At 44.7% G+C, this 22393-nt stretch overlaps 2 protein-coding genes across 4 annotated transcripts in view; both read left to right on the top strand.

Annotated features, from left to right (window-relative positions):
- hivep1 (HIVEP zinc finger 1) overlaps positions 1-8073 on the top strand; it is a 60484-nt gene extending 52411 nt beyond the window's left edge. For both annotated transcript variants that reach the window (XM_062528914.1, XM_062528915.1), the window contains exons 5-9: positions 3-136; positions 708-883; positions 2146-2247; positions 4357-5042; positions 6116-8073. In XM_062528914.1, the coding sequence (XP_062384898.1) occupies positions 3-136; positions 708-883; positions 2146-2247; positions 4357-5042; positions 6116-7405 (2388 nt within the window). In that variant the 3' untranslated portion in view covers positions 7406-8073. The remainder of the gene's footprint in view (positions 1-2; positions 137-707; positions 884-2145; positions 2248-4356; positions 5043-6115) is intronic.
- Positions 8074-13285: 5212 nt separating this feature from the next.
- Positions 13286-16431, top strand: edn1 (endothelin 1). 2 transcript variants are annotated; one of them, XM_062529428.1, is made up of 5 exons: positions 13286-13489; positions 13798-13948; positions 14058-14204; positions 14437-14541; positions 15203-16431. In XM_062529428.1, the coding sequence occupies exons 1-5, from the start codon at positions 13429-13431 to the stop codon at positions 15336-15338; spliced, it is 600 nt and encodes a 199-aa protein (XP_062385412.1). In that variant the 5' UTR covers positions 13286-13428; the 3' UTR covers positions 15339-16431. The 2 variants fall into 2 exon arrangements, with proteins under 2 accessions (XP_062385412.1, XP_062385411.1); XM_062529427.1 differs by having other exon boundaries at positions 15200-16431.
- Positions 16432-22393: the final 5962 nt, after the last annotated feature.

Below are 22393 nucleotides of genomic sequence, written 5' to 3'. Positions count from 1 at the left end.
AGGTCTTGATCCCACAGAAGTCCATCTCCACTGAGGGCAAGAGCAAAACACGACCTGAGTCTCGACCCACCAATGAGGCTGACAGGGAGTCCTTATCAAAAGCAGAGCCCAGGCGGGTCAAAATATTTGATGGAGGGTACGTTTGTGTTGGTCAACTAACACGTTCACTTAAAGGGACACTTCACCGATTAGCATTAAGCTTTGTATCTTTAGAAAACCAATCATGTTTTTGAATGGTCGTGCATCATTCCCTCAGTTTGCCTTGAGATGTGAGAAATACGGATTTCAATGAAACCCATGAATAGGACTTCCTGCTTTCAATGATGTAAAATGATGATTTTTACATCATTGAAAGCAGGAAGTCCAACATTGAAATCCGTATTTCTCCCATCTCAGGGCAAACTGAGGGAATGATGCACGACCTTTCAAAAACATGACTGGTTTTCTAAAGATACAAAGCTTAATGCTAATCGGTGAAGTGTCCCTTTAAGTCAGCAGTATAAGTGTACTAGATTGATTCACACAGGCTATCCTAGAAAGAATTACATCTCTCCCTTTTACAATGGCAATCCACGTGCTTTTAATTTCATTCTCCCAACTGCAGTGTGTATAAAGTGTCTATGTTGATATGTTTACTGAAAAACCTACAAGTGAAAACAAAACAAACAGGGACGCATCAGTGATTGTTGGTGTCTGGTGTCTTTCAGATTCAAATCAAATGAGGAGTACGTGTACGTCCGCGGACGTGGCCGTGGGAAGTATATCTGTGAAGAGTGTGGGATTCGCTGCAAGAAGCCCAGCATGCTTCGCAAACACATCCGTACCCACTCAGACGTTCGACCTTACCACTGCGCCCACTGCAACTTCTCTTTCAAGACTAAAGGTGGGCTTAAGTGTGATGTGAATGTATTTAATTATACATTCTGTATTTATTACATAAACTGATGTTCTTATACAATCAGTAGCTAATATACATTTTGTAGTTATTATACAACACATATTTATTTATAAACGGTTTATTTTTTAATTATACAGTCTATATTTGTTAAGCAATAAGTATTGATTATGCATTCAGTATTTATATGATATTTACTGTATATCAGTTTATTACTACATGTATGCAATTAGTATCTGATTTATAGTTCTTATCTTACTCTTGCTCGCACAATAGTCCTTATCTTAATGTTCAGTATTGAGCCTTGCAAAAGGATGAACTGTCTCAGTGGTTTTAAGTTGCTTATCATTATAAGCAATTATACAATAAGTCTGCTGGAAGGGAAATGTTGAAAAACTCATATCGTTGTGCATAGTCATCCCGTTTCATTTTAGGAAAGGCCAGACAAGAAAAAAATATTTTTGGTCCTCATTTCATATGCCAACATGATTCAAAGTACTTTACACAGCCATCATAAAATATAGTCATTAAAAGCATTCATTCAAATTAATTTAAACATACAAAAGAAGAAAAAACTGAAAGTTAATTTCTATTTAGATGGCTGAAATTAGATATGAGAGCAGGTTTAATTTCAATGAAAAATAAGAGAGGCTTTGAATTATTTGTTTTTGCGATATCACCGATCACCATTATTTAATTCAGAATTCGCTGCAATTACACATTAAATCCTTCCTTCCTCTGCGCCATCCTCATCTCTTTTTTTAACCTGAATGCCCACAGTTTTTTTTTTTTTTTTTTGAGCACCATTTCTTCCTCTCTAAAAAGGCCAGGATGATTCACCGCAGTCAAACTTGCCTTCCCTCGCTGTGGTGGGGAGCTGTGGAACAGCACACGGTGTCAGCTGCACAGCACAGCACTGCACCCAGCACAGCCCACGTTCCTTTAAGAACTTCTTTATCAGTTACTCACCCAGCAGTAGCACATTCAGCTGCGGACCTGCAGACGGACTGCCCTTTATATAAGCTGCCCCTCTGCTTCTCTGAGCACATCCCACCTGGCTAACCCTATGAATGTCCTCTCTCTCCATCTCTCTCTTTCTCTTTCACGCTTTTCTCTTATTCTCCTGTTATTCTCTATTTTACTCGCCTCTCTCTCTCTCTCTCTCTCTCTCTCTCTCTCTCTCTCTCTCTCTCTGTTTCTATACTTTATTCTCTCTGTTTCTCTTTCTCTTTCTGTCTTTCTTTTCACAGGAAATCTGACCAAACACATGAAGTCTAAAGCCCACAGTAAGAAATGCCTGGAGATGGGAGTATCTGTGGGTTTGATCGAAGACCAGGATGCGGAGGATTCAGGTAATTTGCAGTGAATGAAAGTTGGAAGTGCAGAGCGCTGAAAAATGAGTGGGCAATGAGTGGGTTTATAACCATGACCACCGATGAGTAACTCAATTTGAAATGCCACCAATCAAAGATACAGTGAGTGATCTGAGAGCGTGTACATATGGTGACTACACTCGCAAGAACATAATTGGGGGAGATGTTTGGTTAAGATAGGAGAATATCTCACACAGAATATGTAAGGGATAATCAACGACACGCCGTACGTTTTATAGGAAAATAATGCACGTTTGAAGTGGTAATAAGGCCTTTACACTTCGATAAGTGCATTATTTTCCTATAAAACGCATGACGCGGAGTTGATTATCCCGCTTATACAACTGCTACTATCACTTTCGTTTATATTGCCGCTGTCTTAGATACATCATTGTTGTTTTTACCGTTACATTCACATTGGCAAAGTAATATTCAAGTGTGATAAGCCCCCAAAAAGGAACTTCTTCATAGCCGTGCGTATTATCGAAAAATAATGCACGTTCCAAATAGCGCATCACAATAGGAAATTTGACCAAGCATTGGTATAACTAACATTAATTTGGATTACTATTACATCCGTACATCTATACATCAATGTCTATTTCTGTATATATAATTGTATTAATCAAATAGGGGATTAGCAGTATTTTACATACAGTATGTCAAATAATATTTGTTTCCGTAATGATTAATATTTATAGCATGTTCATTCTTGAACAATTAGGTACACACGCTGTAGTTTCTAACTAGGGCCCTTTAAACTTTTTAAATTATACGGTAACAGAAAAAAACCTTATGAGCATGACTGAACCTGATTAGTCGTTGTTGAGCTAGTTTAAAGAATGGGTCTCTGTAAACACAAATTATCTATGGATCCCCACCCCACCTTACTCCCTTAGCGTCAACGCCACCGATTCCTTCAGTGACTTGGCTAATAATAACAACAACCGCTAGCATTGGATGTGGATGGTACTCCGCTGGCTTGCAGCAGCCGTGCCGATCAATAGCTGTGCCACAGCCTAATTACTAATTCTAAATGCAGCCTCTTCGCTTGTTAACTCCAAGAGCATGTGGGTGGCAGGCACAGCATTTACAGGGAGGAAATTGCAGCATCTAATTTTAGACAAAAAAAAAAGAAAGGGAGCAAGAGAGTCTGAAAGCAGACTATGGTCCCACTTGCTCAAAGAATATTTGTTTTCTCTCTCATTGCTCTCTCTCTCTTTATCTTTCTCTCTCTCTCTCTCTCTCACGTGCATATCCTTGTAAACACAGTAGGATCGCCTGCTGTTGTGATTCATAGCTGTAATTATGGCATGTCATTCCTTTGAACCACTACAATATGAGTTAGTAGGCCACAGCAGCCTATTGGGGTATTAGACATATCCTGCAGGTGTCAAATAGCATGGATGATTTATTTTCATAATGGTCCGAGACCATTTGCGCTATTATCAACCATCGTACCCCTACCAAGTGTCTCGAGTTCACTAATAACCTGCAGTGAACAGGTTGCCAAAAGTGATTGATTTCCCTGTCCTGCGAGGGACTGCTGTAATCTCCCATGTCACTTTCAAAAGTGGAAAAAGTTCTGATTGAGAAAGTGCAAGTTTCGGGGCTACTCTGATTCCCTGGAAGGTTCCAGTGCAAGAAATGTAATCACTACTGTGGTGAAAACCTGTGGGGCAGATGTACACGTCCTGGTCTTGATTTCTCCCACGTGTTGCTGCAATCTGATAGATTGGTAGATAGAGAGATACATAGACAGACAGAGAGTGAGAGAGAGCGAGAGAGAGAGAGAGAGAGAGATAAATGGATAGAGCGAGATAAATGGGTAGAGTACTTTATTGATCCCTGAGGGGAAATTGTGGTGTTCCAGTAGCAATTCCCATAAATCACAGGCACACCTAAACTCAGTGGATCATTAGCATTAGCTAAAGAATAAAACCTACGGTATAATATGGGATAGCTGTTCTCAGATTGTCTGTGTTTATTGTATCATTTCCAATTAAATAAACTGTAAATGGATGATATAGTACTGTGTCCATGCAGTACATGACGCTAACTCTGAGACTCTGATTTTTTCCCCATCAGGAGACCGAGGGAGAGGAAGCAGCGCCGACCGGCCCGACTCGGACGGCGACGACTCGGACGGTCCCGAGGACGAGGACAACGACGGCGAGGAGGAGGACGAGGAGGACAGCCAGGCGGAGTCGGGTCTCTCGGCCACGCCCTCGGTGTCGGCCAGCCCCCAGCACTTCGGCGGTGCGCAGCACGACGTGGCGCCCAGCTCGCTGCTGGCGCAGATGTCCATCAGCTCGTACCAGCTGACGCCGACGCCACCACCGCCGCCGCCACCGCCTCCTCCACCCTCATCCCAGCTCCCACACGCCCACGCTTCTGCCCTTCCTCACACCCAAATCCTGCCCCAGACCCCCGCCGCTGACCCCTGTGACTCCGACTCGGTGGCCATGCTGAGCCCCGTGTCTCCCACCAAACAGATGACCATCTCGGCCATGATCCTAAGCCCCACCACCGCCAGCTCCTTCACCCACTATCCCCTCGCCACCCGCACCACCTATGCCACCGCCACCACCACCTCCGTCATCGCCCCGTCCTTCTCCTCCTCCTCCTCGTACGACCCCCACGGCTCGGACGCCGAGTCCGTTCAAATGATGAGCCCCGTGTCGCCGTGCAGGCAGATGTCCATCGACTACCCCGACTTCGATGTGCCCCCTAGTCCCCCAGCGCCGGGCAAGGGCTGCGCCAAGCTCGGCCAGGTGAGACCCTCGTCCACGTCTTCCCGGTCTCTGTTTGTCTGCCCGTCGTCGTCGCACGCCACTCCTCTGCTGCATGTGTGCCCGTGTCTGTGTCAGTACCCGTACCCTTGTTCGTGTCCGTACCCGAGCTTTGAGTCCCGCATGCCAGGGGCTTCAGCCAAGCTCCTGTGAAATGCACTGAAAAGGTGAATGGATTTCAATAGAAACAAGCTACAAAACCGAGGTGTCCAGAGTTACTGTAGGGCTAAATCAGATTTGATATATTATAATAATATAATATAACATATAATATTCTATAATATTCTCTTGTCTTTTGTGTTATTTATTTTGTCTTTTTTATTATTAGAGTTATCATAGCTGTAGAAATCAAAAAAGAAAGATCAATTGAACTGAAATTATGATGATATAATCTTGGTTTCCCAGACATAGACAAATTGACCAAAACAAAAAGACATAGTTTGAGGCATGTTGTTAATTATTGTATTACTGTATGTTAATAGACCTTCTGTCAATAATTTTGTTTATAACTTGTAAAGTCGCTGTGGTCGGGCGAACAGTTTATAAGAACACAAAAGCTTAGTCATGGAAATTTGGTCAGAAGTTCTGGAAAAGTGCTTGTATTGTGGAAGTGTTTTGGAAATGTGTTGGTAAACATGAGTGGGAAATTGATTCAGCTAATCCCCTGTCCTGCAGGGCTGAGTAGAGATTCAAGCCACATGTCTGAGATTAGCATTGCAACTAAATACTGTAAGATGTGAGGTCTCCCGGGGCAGGAATGGGCACCTCAGCAATAAACAACCTTTTTCATGAGTTTGCAAGAGTTTGGTAGCAGCTCTGAACTCCTCTAATGCAGTTTTCTTTCTGCTTTATGCTCCTTTAAAAACGTCCTTTATGATTAATTGTTTTTACACTTTTAAAGTAATAATGTCGTCACTGAAGTTGATTTTGAAAGTATATAAAGTATAAATTATCAAAATGAATAAATGAATCAAATCCAAAAACAAAAAAAAATCAAATCTATTCTTTGCCAGTTTGACACTAATGCTGAATCTCGTTGTCCTTCTTTTGAACAGGATGGCAGTGCCTGTCCCCCCGCCATGTCCTCGAGCGAGTCCGGCGTGCCCGTGGACCGCGGCACTCAGACATCCTCCTTCGCCCCGCAGGGTCACCTCCACTTCCCGCCGTCGGGCCCCATGCACCTGATGGGGGAGTCGGGGGCGCACACGCACCTCTTCAGCCACCTGCCGCTGCACTCGCAGCAGCCCTCGCGCTCGCCGTACAGCATGGTGCCCGTGGGCGGCATCCAGCTGGTGCCCGCCGGCCTGGCCGCCTACTCCACCTTCGTGCCCATCCAGGCCGGCCAGGTGCAGCTCACCATCCCGGCGGTGAGCGTCATCCACCGCAACACCAGCCCGCTGCCGGGAGGAGGCCCCGGCTCGGGACCCGGCGCCAGTCCGCCGAGGCCCGGCGGTTCTCCCGGCGCCCAGCCCTCCATGCTGGTCCAGGAGAGCATGGGGAACGTGGGGAACTTGGGGAACTTGGGGAACTTGGGGAACATGCTGCCCTGCTTCCCGCTGGGCCAGATGGCGGGCATCCAGACCCTCGGAGCGTCCCAGTCAGCGCTGCATTCCGTGGGGCTGGAGGCGCTGGGCGTGATGGGCCTGGCCAACTCGGGCCTGGCGCCGACCCAGCTGCTCCAGCAGCAGAACCTGGCAACGCTCAACGCCACACTGGGCGTGCAGGTCCTGGCCGCCAACCCCGGGGTGCAGTCGGCGCCCCAGACGCACATCCCGGGCCTGCAGATCCTCAACATCGCCCTGCCGGCCCTCATCCCCTCCCTCAGCCCCCTGTCCACCCTGAGCCCGCTGCCCGCCGTTTCTCCCGACAGGCTGGCCTCAAGCGCGGAGGCCTCCGCCGCCGGACCGAGGCCAGGTCCGTCCACGAGCCCGTCTGTTTGCGCCGGCGCCGACTCTAACGCGCCCGTTCTGACTCTGTCGGCCAGCCCTTCGGTGGCGGCGGCATCCGCGGCCCCGATGCCGCCCGTCGTCGTGACGATGCACTCGCCGAGAGGCGCCCCGCCCTGCCGGTCCAGCTCGGGGCCCGGGTACGGAGGGGACGCCGGCCGGCCGTCGTCGGAGAGGAAGGGCAGGTCTCCGCCGCACCAGGCCCGCTCGTCCCCCGCCTCTCTGGACGGCGCCTCGCAAACGCCGCCGACTGACTCCTCCTCCGCCGCCGCCACCACAGGGGGCGCTAGCGAGGCCAGGCCCCTGCACAAGCACACTAGTCCCAGACCGCCAGCCCTGGCGGATGACGGCAGCGAAGCCTCCAGCGATGACGAGGACCGGCTAGTCATCGCCACCTGAATGTCTGAAACGAAATGTTCTTCTCTTCTTTCTATTTGTCTCTCTTGAATCTCCTGCTCTCTCTCTCTCTCTCTCTTTCTCTCTCTCTCTGTTTCTCTCTATTTCTTTGTTTGTAATACTTGCCACTTTGTAAAACTGAAAACACTTCAGGGGTCTGGATCTGTACAGGCCACCTCTAAAAAGCACATTTTCTGACATTGATATTCTATGTGCAATCATAAATGATGATGACCAATCATTTTATTTTTACTTTTATGTCAGTTCTGAACAGTTTTTTCCTTCTTTTTGTACATGTTGTATAGACAATTGTGCCTTTTTGGAGTTTCTTGTTTAGGAACCTGTACATAATACCTTATGACTCAGTAGTTGCTTGTGTTTAGTAGATGCATTTGGAGTCTAAAGAAAAATCGGAGGGAAATTTTATTTTGAAATGTTTTATGTCACGTGTAAATTAATGGGAAATACATGTCCGTACCAATATATTAAGCATTTCTATGGCTTTGGGCAATGTTTTTGTGTACAGATGTTGTGTTCAGCTATTTATTATATTCCATCTAGTGCCCATCACAATGATCCATAAGTCCATAGGTATGTGTACAATTGTGGCTTTACATTGCTATATCTATACCATCAAATGTATCAGTAAAAAAACTTTGTTTACAAACGTTCGTATTGCCTCCGATGTCTTTTTGTTTAGCCGAACGAAAACACTTGACACAAGGTCCACGAGGACGTTTGTCTTAATCAGCCCGATTGTGGTGCTTTGCTGCACCTGCAGAGCACTTGGCCAGGCTTGAGAAGCACTGCAATTTCCATCAGTAATGAGGGCCCTCGGAGGTAGCTTAACCACGTCACCACACAGCCGCATGCAGAGAGAGAGAGAGAGAGAGGGAGAGAGAGCTTTCATTGACTGAGATTTCAGGCTTCTCCAGAGAGGGTGGAGTCCTTATTAACACTAGAAGCGCCGCGCCGTTCTGACCCACTTATACCTAGAAGCGCCGCGCCCCGGTCATTTGACCGCTTTGACGACCTACTAGAAGCGCCGTGCTGTTGTGAACTACTTAAAGCGCGGCGAGGCGGTCAAAAGACCGCTGAGTCCTTAGACTGGGAGGCTGTTACTTACACAAAATGATCGCTAGATGGCGCTTCGTGCACGAATCAAATCGTTTGGTCATAAATTCAGTTTGCACTAGTATCATTCGTGTCAGACCGTGTTGTTGATAGTCTGTGGTTGTTTCATTATGACATACAGCACGTTCGAGTTATTTGTTCATTTAGTTGTGTTGATTTGTGTTGTTTGAGGTAAAAACTCTGGAAGAGTTCTTGAACAAACCTTAAGCAAACTTGACTTTCAACTAAAATGCTCTAAAAGTGAATGGGTAAAAGTCAATTCACTCCCCAAATTCACTTCTATTCATTTAATAGGTAGCCTATCTGTTTGCGCCGCCGAAAATGAACAGTCTGCCGACAATGAACAGTCTGGTTTCAATTACACAGTAGCCAGGATTTCAGGCCGTATTTTACAGGCTACCGTGGCTACTTTCTAAAACATTTTTTATTCATTTAGGGAGAAGCATCTTATAGGGTCTAGCTACATCGGAGGGAGGGAGATAGAGCGCTATGCTGAGCAGAAAGATATTCTCCGTTTTGTGAATGTGTATGATATGTTTGCGATGTCTGCTGAAAAAAGGCTATGGGCTTATTGTTTCTACAATTTAAGCTAACGTCTACGTGAATTCGAGATCCAGCATTGAGCTACACATTTTAGCTTTACTACAGAGGAGGACTGTGGCGCACTGGATAGAGCTTCGGCCTCACATTCAAAGGATTGCTGGTTCGATTCCCGACATGTTCATGGCGGAAGTTATTTTAAGCAAAGCATCAATAAATATAGGCTATGTTCTGTTTTTTCTATTCACACAACTACACGCACGCTGGCGAATTCGAACATTCTGAAACGCGCATATGCGATGAAACATGATTGCGCATTCTTCCACGAGTTGCCTAAATAGCCATGCCTACAGCCTAGCCTATGCACAGAGAGAGGCGGTGGGGGTGGGGAGGCAGTTAATTGTCCTCGATGCGCGGTGATGTCTGTAGTAGCCTAGCCTAGACGAATGTATGGGGGAGGGGGAATTGTTTCAAATAGGCTATGTTGCAATGGATAGTGTGTTATGTATAGACCCCGAAGCCATTTGCTTTGAGAATAACGGCTGGCTGATGAAGTAGTTGGCTGGCTAGCTGGCCCAGCCAAAACCTAAATGAGGCTGCAGCCGCCAACGTTTTCATGACTGATCATGGCTTTAGTTGCCACTTCATGTCTACAGATGTCTATATTGTACTAGATCTCAACACACAATGTTATTGTATTGTTTTGGACAACGTTCTGCACGTTTCACTTCAATGTAGACTGCATGCGTTGTGAACAGGAAAGGAAACGGTGGAAGTCGCATCACGGACTTCTGTTTTGTTCTGTAATACCTCTATAATATCCTCTAGCCGCTATAGTATTTCTATAGCAATCTTGTAGTACTTCTGTAGTATGTCCCAATTTACTATAGTATTCCTATAAGATTCCTATAAGATTCCTACAATATTTAGTCCCAAAATACTATAAGATTCCTATTGTACTTTTTCGTAAGTAGCCTAATAACCTATCGCGTTCAATGTTGTAAATCCGTCTGTTCCAGAATATTTGGTTCATATCATCAATCTTTGGTTTTGGTGTTTGTGCAACCTGGCCCTGGAGATTTAACAAAGGTCTGACTAGCCCTACGTAGGAATTAGGAAAGTATGTAAGGCGAGATCAAGATTAGGCTACATTACTTGCTTCTTTCCCCCCATGTCAACTCAATGTGAGATCTGTATATCGTAGCAACGAGCACAATACTGATGTGGTGTGTCCAGTGGGAAAATCTCATGTAGGCTAGCCTAATTTCTAGGCTCGTTTATTTTTCGCGTGTCTCTATGATATTATTTTTAGATGCAAAAAGTCTAACTGGCTTAGTCAAAGTTTGTCAGATGGCGTCTTAATCTCATATTGTGATTCATCCGTTTATTTCAGATAGTTTGTTATGAAAAACCATTAACAAAAAATAATTGTTCGTCGACGTTGAAAAACAGTCTGCGAATTCAGTCTGTATAAGCTACATTTTTTCGCTCGTGCCAAGCTGCGAACCCAGGTCTCCTGCGTTGTAGTCGAGAGATTTAACGTTGCGCCAGTGAATGACTGCACCGCATTACTTTGGAAATATATTTCTTTGTCCAGCAAATAGGCTATGTAAGAAAATGCTTATTAGTCTGAGCTTTAAAAGATAGCCTACAAATAGAAGATAAGATACAACTATGAATGTATACGTAGGCATACGCGCCCTACGTACATAAATAGGCTTCGACGAATTTCAGCTGAAAATATTTTTTACACACGTAGGCCTGCCTAATAGAACAACGTCGCAGAACAACGTTTTCAAAACAAACTCGCATTTTACCACTGTAAATCGCCTCCATATACTATGCCATGTAAATGAAAAATAGTTACTAAAATAAATCACATATATAATACATATTGCACATATATAAACTATATGTTTTATGGTAAAATATTATTCTCATGCCCGACTGACAGGAAACCCTTGCGACATCTGCTGTGAGAAAAGAGAATAGCAGCCTGGACAAACATGGCCGAACGCGAGACAACATAGTGTTGTCACATAAGTGAGCGCAAAATAGCTCTAAACTAGCTTGTACCGGTGTGCTTTTGGTCATGTAAAAATTCTGGGTGACAAAACACGCATATTTAGGAAAAGTCGTGAACGTAGGGTCCTGGAATTGAATCGAGTGAAAAGATTTATTTTTTTTTGTAATCACTGCGGTCAAATGACCGCAGCCCGGCCATTCTAGGTATATCTAGGTCAAACCTAAACGGCGCTTCTAGTAATACGCGTCAGCGGTCAAATGACCGGTGCTTGGCGCTTCTAGTGTTAATACGACCGGGGGTTAGAGAAGGAAGGAGGGTGAGTCATTCATTCTGCCTGCACAGTGCACAGGCTGCACGTCAAAGTAACGAGCGCCTGCCGGAGTGCGACATGACAATAGTGACATCTAGCGGATGGCAAGCGAAGCATGTGCAACGGAGTACAGCAGCAGACGCTGCAGGTGGGTGGGGAGGATGTTGCCTGGTAACCGTGCCCACAGTTTCCGAGAAAGAGTGGGCACGAAGACTTGAGAGGTTTGGTATGGCTGGTTATTTTCCTCTACCGAGGTGATAGCCCATCGAGTACTGAATGTTATTACTGGAACGTTACGAAACAAGGCCTTTTGGTGAGATCTCAGTCATCGACAACACTGCCACTGTAGGCTATTATCCAATGAGTGTAGGCTACAGTCTGGGAAAACTCTAGACGTGCCATTATTAGTGAGTGAGGGTAATTGCACTGCGTCCAATGGAAACTCTAACGCCATGCTTTGATCAAGCCGGTGAGAGAGCTGTAGTCAACTGGGTGTTTCTCTAAAGCATTTTCCACTGCAGCCTCTTGGACTGCGACACATTCGTTTTCCGTCATTAGCACATGTGAGTGGTCCAACTCTTTACATACGCTTTACATCGATAATAATGGAGGTTCTAAACTGTAGGCCTACCATTAGGAGAAGCTTTGAGAGGATACGGGGCTTAGTGCTAAATGGTCTTGAGGCTGCAATTTTTGGCCACTTTAAAAGGCATCACCGAGGTTATAAAGAAAACCGGAGAGGCCTGCAACCTCATAAGTTATACATTCTTGAATAATTGCCTTAATGCGTCTCTCATATAAGCCTGTGACTGTAAATTGCTGGTTTGTCTTATATGACTTCCAAAGTTAACAGACACTAACAGGAATAGGCCTAATCAAAACATGTGATTCCATTAATACGTGTTTTCAGGACGCTATGATTGAGTAAGATAAACGTTCTAGCATTTGGACTGGTTATTTCTATGTCGTTTGAGAAACTCATCTTGAATGTGCATAAAAAGTGGGTTGGGTAGGCTTAACTTACTTCATTATTCTTGTATTCTGGCATACTGTATAAATCAGCATTGTGGTGGTGTTTAGCTTAAAAGTATTGGTTCTGGGTTTTATTAAACGTCTTAGTAAAAAAAAAAAAAAAAAAGGGGGGGGGGGGGGGGGGAGGGTGTTCCCCTAAAAGAGCAGGCTTCTGAAAAAATAACCATTATAGCCAACTTACAGACACATTTACAGAAAAGGCATGCAGGGTAGCCTGTCTGTGATGCACTTTTAATAAACGCTCATGCCCTACTGTAAATTACTCTTTACCCGGACTTTCACGAAGGCCGTAGGCTACACACTTACAGGACCTGATGAGATATGATAGGAGAAATTCTACAATGTTGTAGCCTATCATAAATTGAATACATATCAAACAGTCAACATGGGAAAACATTGGGTTATTATGTGTAGACGATATGTAAATAATTTGTGTGGAGTAACATATATCTTCTGCATTTGCCTAAATTGTAAACTTTACTCAGACAGCATGGGACAGCATCTGCTGTGCAAAGTAGCAACTCTAACAACTGTTGTCTTTGACTATTACTAGATTGCCCTCTGGTGGCAGTTTCACGCAAACGCTGGGGAAAAAAAAAAAAAAAACATTCGCCAGAACTTGGCTCGCGCGGCCACCCGGCGTCTCCATCCCTTCAAAATCTCGGAATTTCTTATCTTAGTCTGCATGTTGCTTGTCGGTGACTATTAACAAACAGCATTGTCTGCAAGAGGGCCAGAGGACAAAGCTGTTTACACGCGACGGCAGGGCGAGAAGGGGGAGTTGGTTTGCAGCGGTATATAAAGGATCTTGTAGTGACATGTGTAGAGTTGCGGTCAGAGCATTAGAGTTGGAGTGGGAGTTTTTTTAGTTACAGAAAGAAGACTCTATATTCTGACCGTGGAATATTCTGCCGACCAGTATTTATTAACCAGTTTGACACAGTTATTCGCGTGTTTTAATCGTGCTGCAAAACTAGATTCAGGATGGAATTAAGAATGATTTTCACCGTCATCCTTATTCTGGTGTTGGTGATTTTTCATACAGGTGAGTTGGAGAATGACTTTGATTCACCTCTGCAACTACTCTTCATTTGTTATATTTCATCTTCAGCGCAGTGGTGCTTTAGGATGATATACTTTATCCTCAGTTTGTGTGTTTGATTGATTAGAATTGATTTGATAAAATCTAAGACAGCATGAGTTGTAGTAAAACTGTGTTGATGAAAACTAGGTTTAATTGGACTGAACACAGCCCTTTTCTCTTAGGATTATATGGTCGTTGGAAACCTTATAGTAGAAATGTGTGTTAAAACTTTTGCATGACCCTTGTTTTTGAATTATTTCTGTTTTCAGCTGCATCGTTGTCCATCGGAGGGGTGACGGTAGCTGGTACATCAAGCCCTGCGCGCCACATCAGATCGAAGCGCTGCTCTTGCGCAACTTTCCTCGACAAGGAGTGCGTCTATTTCTGTCACCTTGATATCATCTGGGTCAACACTCCAGAGTAAGCTCACAATTTCAAAGACTATGTGGGTCACTTCACTGAATGTAGATGGTCGCTTTAATGTGCTCAGTACGCAAGTAGCTAAAGTTCACTTCTCTTCACTTCACAGGCGCACCGTTTCCTATGGACTGGGCAACGTCCCGAGGAAGAAGCGCTCATTACGGGACTTCTCAGATTCAGCGCAAAAAAACCGCTGCAAGTGTAAAAACGAGAAGGACTCCGCATGCATGACTTTCTGCGATACAACACAAAACAGGTATATTATGAAACAGACTAGCCATTAGCTATTTCCAAAAGCCTTTTGCTCGTGTGTTGTGTGCTGTGCCCACAGCCTTGTGCGTGTCTGTTTTACGCACAAGGATTTGTTTCGCTGTAAGGCGCACACATAATAGGCTACCGTGTCCCCGTTTTCTTAACTTTTAGAGCTTTGAATCGAAACTCATTTTGTGCTACAGTTATTTTCATAACGCGTGTTCTTTCGTTCTCAGGTATCAGACTGCTTCTGTCAAGGTGATCCACGCCGCCGACGGCGATGGCTGTGTCAAGAAGCAATGCAAACACGAGCAGACTGCCAAAACGAGGAGGATTAAACGGTAAGAAAAACCTCAGACTGAATAAGTGAATACCAGAGGTCTGTTTGGGGAATAATTGGACGCAGTAATTATAACCTCATGCGAAATAGATGTCATCTGAGAGATGTATCTTCCAAAGAGCATAATTTCTCGGTGCACCCCGCATCATTGCACAATCATGTCGAGAAGGACGGACTGTTTCGCGTGGTTTATGGCATAATTAGAAGGAAATCTGACAGATTAAAGCAATCCACTAGAATAAATCCATACACTCTGTTCTCTCTGCTGGCGACTTTGAAAGAGAATGCCACGAAGGAATTTCCCACCCAGCGAACGAATTTCGTTCCCGTCATTCTTGGAGCAATGTCTGAGCAGCGCAGGATAGGAACACGTGTACCATCATGTTGGAATGGGGGACATTTGAGCCGTACATCCCAAATCTTAGGCGCCTCTGTATGCTCGTTTGTGGAGAACTCATTACAATGGAAACTTATCCGTACAGCGTGCTTTGCATTTTCTAGCAAATACAGTGGAGACAGGTTGGCATGTTAATGACCTTGCGCCACAAATAACAGGGCATTCGCCAAGTGGTTCTGATGACAAATGTTGATGGAGATGTTGTGTGATTTTAGCTCCATGCAGCATTCCTAAATCTTTGTTTGTCCTTTTTTTACACCAGTAGAGAGCAAAGGAGGAGGAACGAAGTGGACGAGGCTGCCCAGAGGGGCACCAGGAATGCCCGTCTGCTGCTGGAGAAGTGGAGGAACAGGCAACACCATCGTCAAAAAGCCTGGCTGACCAGGAACGCCGCTTCCTAAAGAAACACCTGAGAGCCACTACTGTTCACCTCTGCACCACGGTAGCAAGGGGGGTGGAGGCTCCCCTGGAGGTCTACCCGCCAGTGAGGAAGCCAGGATGTGCCAGCTTCCTCTTGCTTGTGTTGGAATACGCACCGGGGAAGCAAAAAAGCGGGCGTTTCAGGAGCGGGCATTCTGTGAGGTCTCCAGAGAGCTGAAAGATGGGCTGCGCTGCATGCCATTGTGGAGCCAACACTGCTGGGATTGGCACACGTCCCCTGTGGAAACGGAGAGGAAATGGCCGAGGGGTTCCGCTGACCCTGCCCGACACACACCTGTGGTGGTGTGGTGACCGTAACAGAGAGTTGGCTGGAGGGCCAGTGAGAATCCCGCCTGCTGCTGTTTCATTGGAACAAAAGCCATCTCAGACCTCCCAAAGACTCTGTGCTACCAGTGGAAAAGAACAACGAAGAACAACAACTCCTCACTCAGTCTTTCACTGGACAGACATTTTCAATAACAACTCTCGCTCTCAAGACACTGCTGAAATCAGGAGACTGATTTTGTTTGTTTTGTTCATTTAAAAGAAATGAGCTGATTTCATCAGACATAAAAAAAAAAGCTAGTGCCACAGATGTCTTAACCAAACACTCTGAGTGACTCTTTCTCAGGGACCATGCTGTCATATTGCGAAAATTGGCCGGTTTCCCAAGGAGACAAAAACAATAAAACAACAAGAGACGGCCACAGAAGGAAACTCTAAAGGAGATGTATTTGTCATTTCAGACATTCAATTTAAGTTTTGTATTTATTCTATATTATTTTATCTATTTTGCCCGAATTCAACTTAATTATTTTGTCACCATTCCCGACTTGTCCTCATTCATAATTATTTGTAGTAGTCATGTTAAATCATGAAATTATACATATTGTTTTAGAAAATCTTAAACAGTACTATCCTAAGGGGAGTGGATAGTTTATCCATGTCAAACATGCATGTACCGGACCACATTGGCCAGTTACTCTTGATGTACTTCATTTCTGTGAAATGTTTCACCCAAGTGCCAAGACTGGTAAATAACTGTAGCTTTTATCAATTAAACTTGTTTAAACTAATCAATTCATGGAGTTGCTTTTGTTTTTGATATGCTTTTGTTACAGTGTACACACAAATTGTACCACAGTTGCCACAAGTACCATTTGACCGACACTTAACCCGGATAAACCTCTGAAGCGATTACATTGAGCATTGCTTGCGTTCTGTGTGGCTATCAACAGTAACTTAAACCAATAATTGGCATCCGACGCTGTTGTTTCCATGGAAAACATTATGGACATGGTCAGAATTGAGCTCAATTGTCAGTGGATGCTTGAGGCGGATTTTGTCCTGTCATGGGAGCGGATGTCATGTGTGTTGATATCATATTTAATTAGATTTACTGAAGTGATACATTAACACTGACGCATATTCTCCACACAATAGGCTAGCCAGCTCCCCAACTGAAATGCTTCATGGGTTACTCAACAAGGAACTTGAGAACCATTCACTTCATTAAAATATCATACAATATGTTTGGCTCGTTTACATATCTTCAGAGTGTGTTCAAATTACACTCAACCATTATGTTTTATCTTTTGTTATTCAGATTTTATCAGCCTTCCACATCCTCCATCATTTAATCAACTTTTACCATTGGTCCCTTCCAAAATCTCAGAAATGTTTTTTTTTTCTCTCTCTCTCTATACTCTACCTAGACAACTTCATAAAGAGAGGACAGATCTAAAATGGGGATGTCATATCTCTCTCTCACACACACACACACACACACACCACACACGCATACAGTGTGAGCCCCTATATTTAGTAACTTTAGTAATTATCCAAAAATCCAGCATAGCCCATCCTCTGTGAGGCTCTGAGTAAGTCATACAAAGCTTCACTTAAAACCTCATCCATGCAGCTACTGCATGTCTCAACAGCCTCATGCCAGCCCTACCAAACAGCTATTAGACCTCATCTCTGGAAAGGGTGGGTAGCTTTGGACACCTCTTGAATACCAGGAGTGTACACATGCATATTTATAGCGTTCATAAGCCTTAGCCTCCCTGCTAGCAGGCAGACCTCCCAAGGTCAAGAGTTCGAGACAGTGGTTTGTCCATGGCACGCAACCAGGATCTCCTTCCATTAAAACTGTGAATGCGAGAGAAGGTATCCATTGCAGTCAAGGATGTTTGATGGAGCCGACTGACAATTGACTAGCCTGCCATGCCATCGCAAGTCCATGTCACTTTGGATGGAAGCCACTGACAAATATGAGTCACCGTTACCTTTTCAGCTTTGTGTCTGTAACTGCGGTCCACAGCTAAGCAGTCTCTTCCCTCCAAAACACCACTATTCATTTCCTATTATTCCTCCCTGAACCTTTGCAGGGCTGTTAGCGTGACATTTCCATGGAAGGGCAAAGTGCTTTCATGTAGGGGAGGTGACCCACTTGACAGATGTTTGTCTTATGAATCACAGTCATTTAAAGCAGGATTACCTGAAGGTACATCATAGAAAAGGCCTGCCAATCAAAAGAATAAAAAAAAGCGCGTCATGCCTTACTGATGCACTTGTAGCTTAAGCGCAAAAGTAAGGGTGAGTCTTATAGACTCTGCATCACTCCTGGTACCTGGTCCCGGTGAGCTCAGCATTGTTCAAATGTCAATGGCTTGACAGCAGAACCTAAAAATAGATGTTGTGTTTGACATCTAAACATGCATATGTTTCCGTCTTGAATATAGAGAGTTTTTTGTGGCCTTTGCTTAAACAGTCTTTTTTTTCCATTGGTGAACCGCTAAAAATATGCCTGTATTGTTTGTAGGGGGGGCTCCCGGTATGGCAGCATAGCCGCAATCTTCAGCAGGTGAAGGTTAGCATATGAAGCATGTGACATGTAACACAAGGGAATTCGGTGTGTGTTTTCTTTTAGAATAGGCTTAAACAAAATGCACCAGTCTCTCTATGCAACATTTGAGCTATAACACACCCATGTACATAGAATAGGAGCAATTGTGCTCTTTTCTGTGAGCCTACCTGGACACTGCTCAGGTTAACAAAGCACTGAGCGGGCCTTGATCCTGTGCACAAAGACTCTCGCTCTCGCTCAAAGCTATGCGAGGGAGTCCCCCCCTTGGGACCGGCGCACTGGCGTTTAGTCATTAGCCTTTGAATAGGTCCCAGGCTCACATAATGGCCCCGTTGCACAGCAAGGAATCCCCTCAACCTCGCTGGAATTCGGCGCGCGAGGCCCAAACAATAGGGAAGACGCGTTTACAGGGAAAGGTGCGGCCCGAAGCTCGGCTTCTGACGTCTCTCTCTCCGCAGTTGCCACGGCGCCCGCGCTCTTACACTTGCAGAAGCGGCAGGCAGCACACGCCCTGTTATCCAACACAGGGCCGCGGCTGCCAAAGCCGTCGCACGAACGGATCGCCGGCGTGGAGCAAACTGCAGAACATCGTCAAGCGAACAAGCTTCCTCTGGCAAAGGAAAACGTCTCACAAAGTGGAAAGGCAAACACTAACATGTAGCTGTCAGGGAAATAATACGACCCACACATCAAAATTGGTGTAATAATTAATGTGCACGGCTTTCGCAACAGGTCTGTTTACTCCTGTCACCTGGCTTGTGATTGAAGTGACGGCAAAAAACTTTTTCACGGAGGCCAATTATGAGAATCTGTGGAGATGTCACTCAGCACACGACACACTGTAATCCTCCCTCTCATCGCTGCACAGACTAGCTGCCCGCCTCCCTGACTACTACCCCCCCCGCCACCACCACACATACATACCCACCCACACACACCTACACACGCTTATAGTCTACCTCTCCCCTTCCCCCCCTCCCGAGCACCTCTCAACTCTTTCACGATGCAAACAAGTGCTGAAAGGCCGCAAGCGATATCCCCCGGAACGCATTTTCCTCATGCCTCTGTGACAGATGGCAACTCGAGAAATTCATATTAGCCTACACAGACGCACACAGATGTGTGTCGTCTGACAGCCTTCGTTCGTATCAGCTGTGCATTTTAAATTGACTCTTAGTGTGTGTCAAACACAGCAGCAGATGCTAACGAAGCTAAGTCCAAAACGGAAGCAAGCCAGGTGTTTGTTTTATTACGATATGGTACTTACATAATAATTTCTATCCATGTTGTAAAACAGCGCAAACTCTTACCATAAATGTACATCTAGCCCTAAGGGCATCTTATGTAATATGTACTAAAACAAGGAGCATGCTACTCATCATTGTACTCATGGTGCAATCCATTTGTCCAATGTGCTCATCTTACGAATAGTGAGTTGTCCGATAAACAGCATGTCGCAAAATTACGTAACTGCACGCCCCCCTAAACTCGTCTGCCGAGACATCTTGTACAAGTCAAAGGACCCCCATTTCACGACGAGTTTTCACAAGCCATCAACATGTACAAATGGAACACACGATTACAATGTGAGTAGAGTAGCCTACCTAGCAGCAACTTAATGTTGTGTATGTTGTTTTTAGTGCTTTCAGTTATAATCGCTTAGAGATGGCAGAGGATGAGTGGCTGTCTTTCAACATGGTGCAAAAGAAGTCCTGAAGGTATGCAGAAGACATGTTGATATTAATGAAAGACGGAGGAAACCTCTAGTGACCCCTTGTTTTCGCATAAGTTAGGAATAACTTTTCACCTAGATAGTCCCAGAGAATGCTTCAATCAACCAATGTCCCCATTGTGAATAAATTAGTAATATATCCTGGACTCCACTCTATAAATACTATAGGGGGGAAAACAGAAGCCTTGGACAAATATTTAGCCATCGTGGCAACACATCGTAGAGCATGCTGGTTGTTCTGGGCTTGTCTTGCCAGCCTTTTGTGACACTGTTTGTTTACATTGCTAGGCAGGTGAAGATTAAGTTCTCTTTCTTGCCACGCTTCAAAGATGTGGGTGAACGCCAAGCTCACTGTTACACGCCGATAAAATGTTGTAATTAGGCACTTATGGCTTTAGTATGCTGTAAGGTTTATGAACCGTGTAGGACGCTGCAGCCATCACAGGCATCGCTAGCTGCCAGACCTACAGTAATCCGTTGGTAATGGCTGGTGCCAGACGATTGGACTGGATGTCATAGTCTCCCGGGGGGAAGTATGATTCAGGTATTTCCCCTGAAGGTAATTTCCTCCTTAATTCATTACTGTTTTTGGTGCAGTGTCAATGTCACGTGTGACAAAAACAAAAGGTGCGCCAAGGCCCAGGCTTCAGTCAATTAGGATATTAAACCCCATGGGGAGTAACTGTCAGGCCCTGCAACCAATAACAAGGGCACAATGACGTCCTAATCTGATAGTGGGCAGATCTCTCACCTGGTCAGTGTTGACTCAGGTTATCCTGGTATCATTAATCAGTGTAGAAAAAGGGCAGCGACTCTCAGCCAACACCCTCAGCCTCCTGCAGGGTTACAAAAGAGGAGAAGGAAAAGAGGGGGAAGAGAATTTGACCTGCCAATAAATGAAAGTCCCATTGCTCAACGTGTTTACTTCCTGCCAATTTCTTTTGACACTTTTGTATTGTACTTCAATCAATTTGGCAAGTTTTGATATTGGATTTATTATAATGTGAAGGCCTTTATCAAATGTCATTGTCTCTGTGGTTTGAAGGTACAGTATTCACCATTTGAATGGGATACCTACAGTATTTTCACCAGGTAGTTAAGTTCTCCTTTAGACTGAGGAGCACATGTGTGAAAAGTGTGAGGCATGGACAGCTGGTTACAATAGAAGTACTTCAGATACACTAGGGTTTTGAAAACTGTACCTCTAGTGACGCATAACAAAAAAAACAACTGACTAATGAATTACATTCACATTTACTGTATGCATTTAGCAGGCACTTTTATCCAAAGTGACTTAGTTATAACATGAGGAATGACATTAAGTTACAATGCAGACCTTAGAAGAATGAGAGGGGATAGAAATTAAACAGAGGGAGACATTTCAGTAGGCCGAACAATGTTTAAGAAAAACATTCGAAGCTGTTGGACACTTGTTTTGTTGATCTATATTTGCATAACAGATATCTGAGGAATCAGAGTCATGGTCTCAAGAACAGTTTTTTTTTAATTATCAGAAACTTTCAGTAAAGAGTACATTTGTTCCATATGTTTACTCAGACTCAAGCGAGGGTAACACATTGCACTCTTGTGCAACAGATTCCATACATATTTGTCGACAAATCTGTACAGACATATGAACACAAACACCTTGATCAAAGCACCTTCATTAATCACGGGATGTATGGAAATATATGACTGCATGGATGGGGTAATGTGTGACTTTGTGTGATTCTGACAGCTTAGGAATGAACTCTGGCTGAACGGCTCTGCATCAATATGTCCCTGGATTAAAAAAAAGAGGGATGCTAAAAGTATGCAAAGACACACAGTGAACTCTGCCTGACTTGCCCCGAGTACACGATCAGATGCCAGAGAGTATGAAACAAACAGCCTCCCATGCGCTATGTAAAATAGGAACATTTATTAAAATAGCACAGCGCTGAAAGGGGATTCCAGAGCTCGCGCTGTCATATTATCCTGGCACGCTATGTGGCACAGAACAACGCAACACCTCGCAACACCTCGCAACACCACGTAACACCTCACAAGACAAGGCAAGACTGGATGAGTTTACCGCTGAGCCTTCTGGGTAGCCGAGCAACCCCCCTGAGCAGTTAATGACAGGTAGCTTGTGCTGGCCTCTGATTGGTTGAGGGAGCTGTCAGTCACATTGGTGGTTAGGTGAGTCATGTTGTCTGGAACCTTACTTACTGTAACATGGATGCAAGTTGCAAGGAGGGGAACGGGGTGGAGGGGGAGTTGTTGGTTTGGAGGGTTTCTGGAGGGTGGGGTGTGGGGTTGACCCTGTGCTAGTGTTTGTGAGGAACATGGGCCACTAATCTCAGGAGGAATGCCTAATCCGCCACTGATGTTCTGACGTTACACACACACAAACACACACACACACACACACCTCACCCCCACCAAAACAAAAG

The sequence above is a fragment of the Sardina pilchardus genome, chromosome 24, assembly GCF_963854185.1.
Source record: "Sardina pilchardus chromosome 24, fSarPil1.1, whole genome shotgun sequence".
NCBI classification, from domain to species: Eukaryota; Metazoa; Chordata; class Actinopteri; order Clupeiformes; family Clupeidae; genus Sardina; species Sardina pilchardus.
The sequence above is the reverse complement of the archived record's forward strand: the minus strand, read 5'-3'. Positions and strand labels throughout refer to the sequence as shown.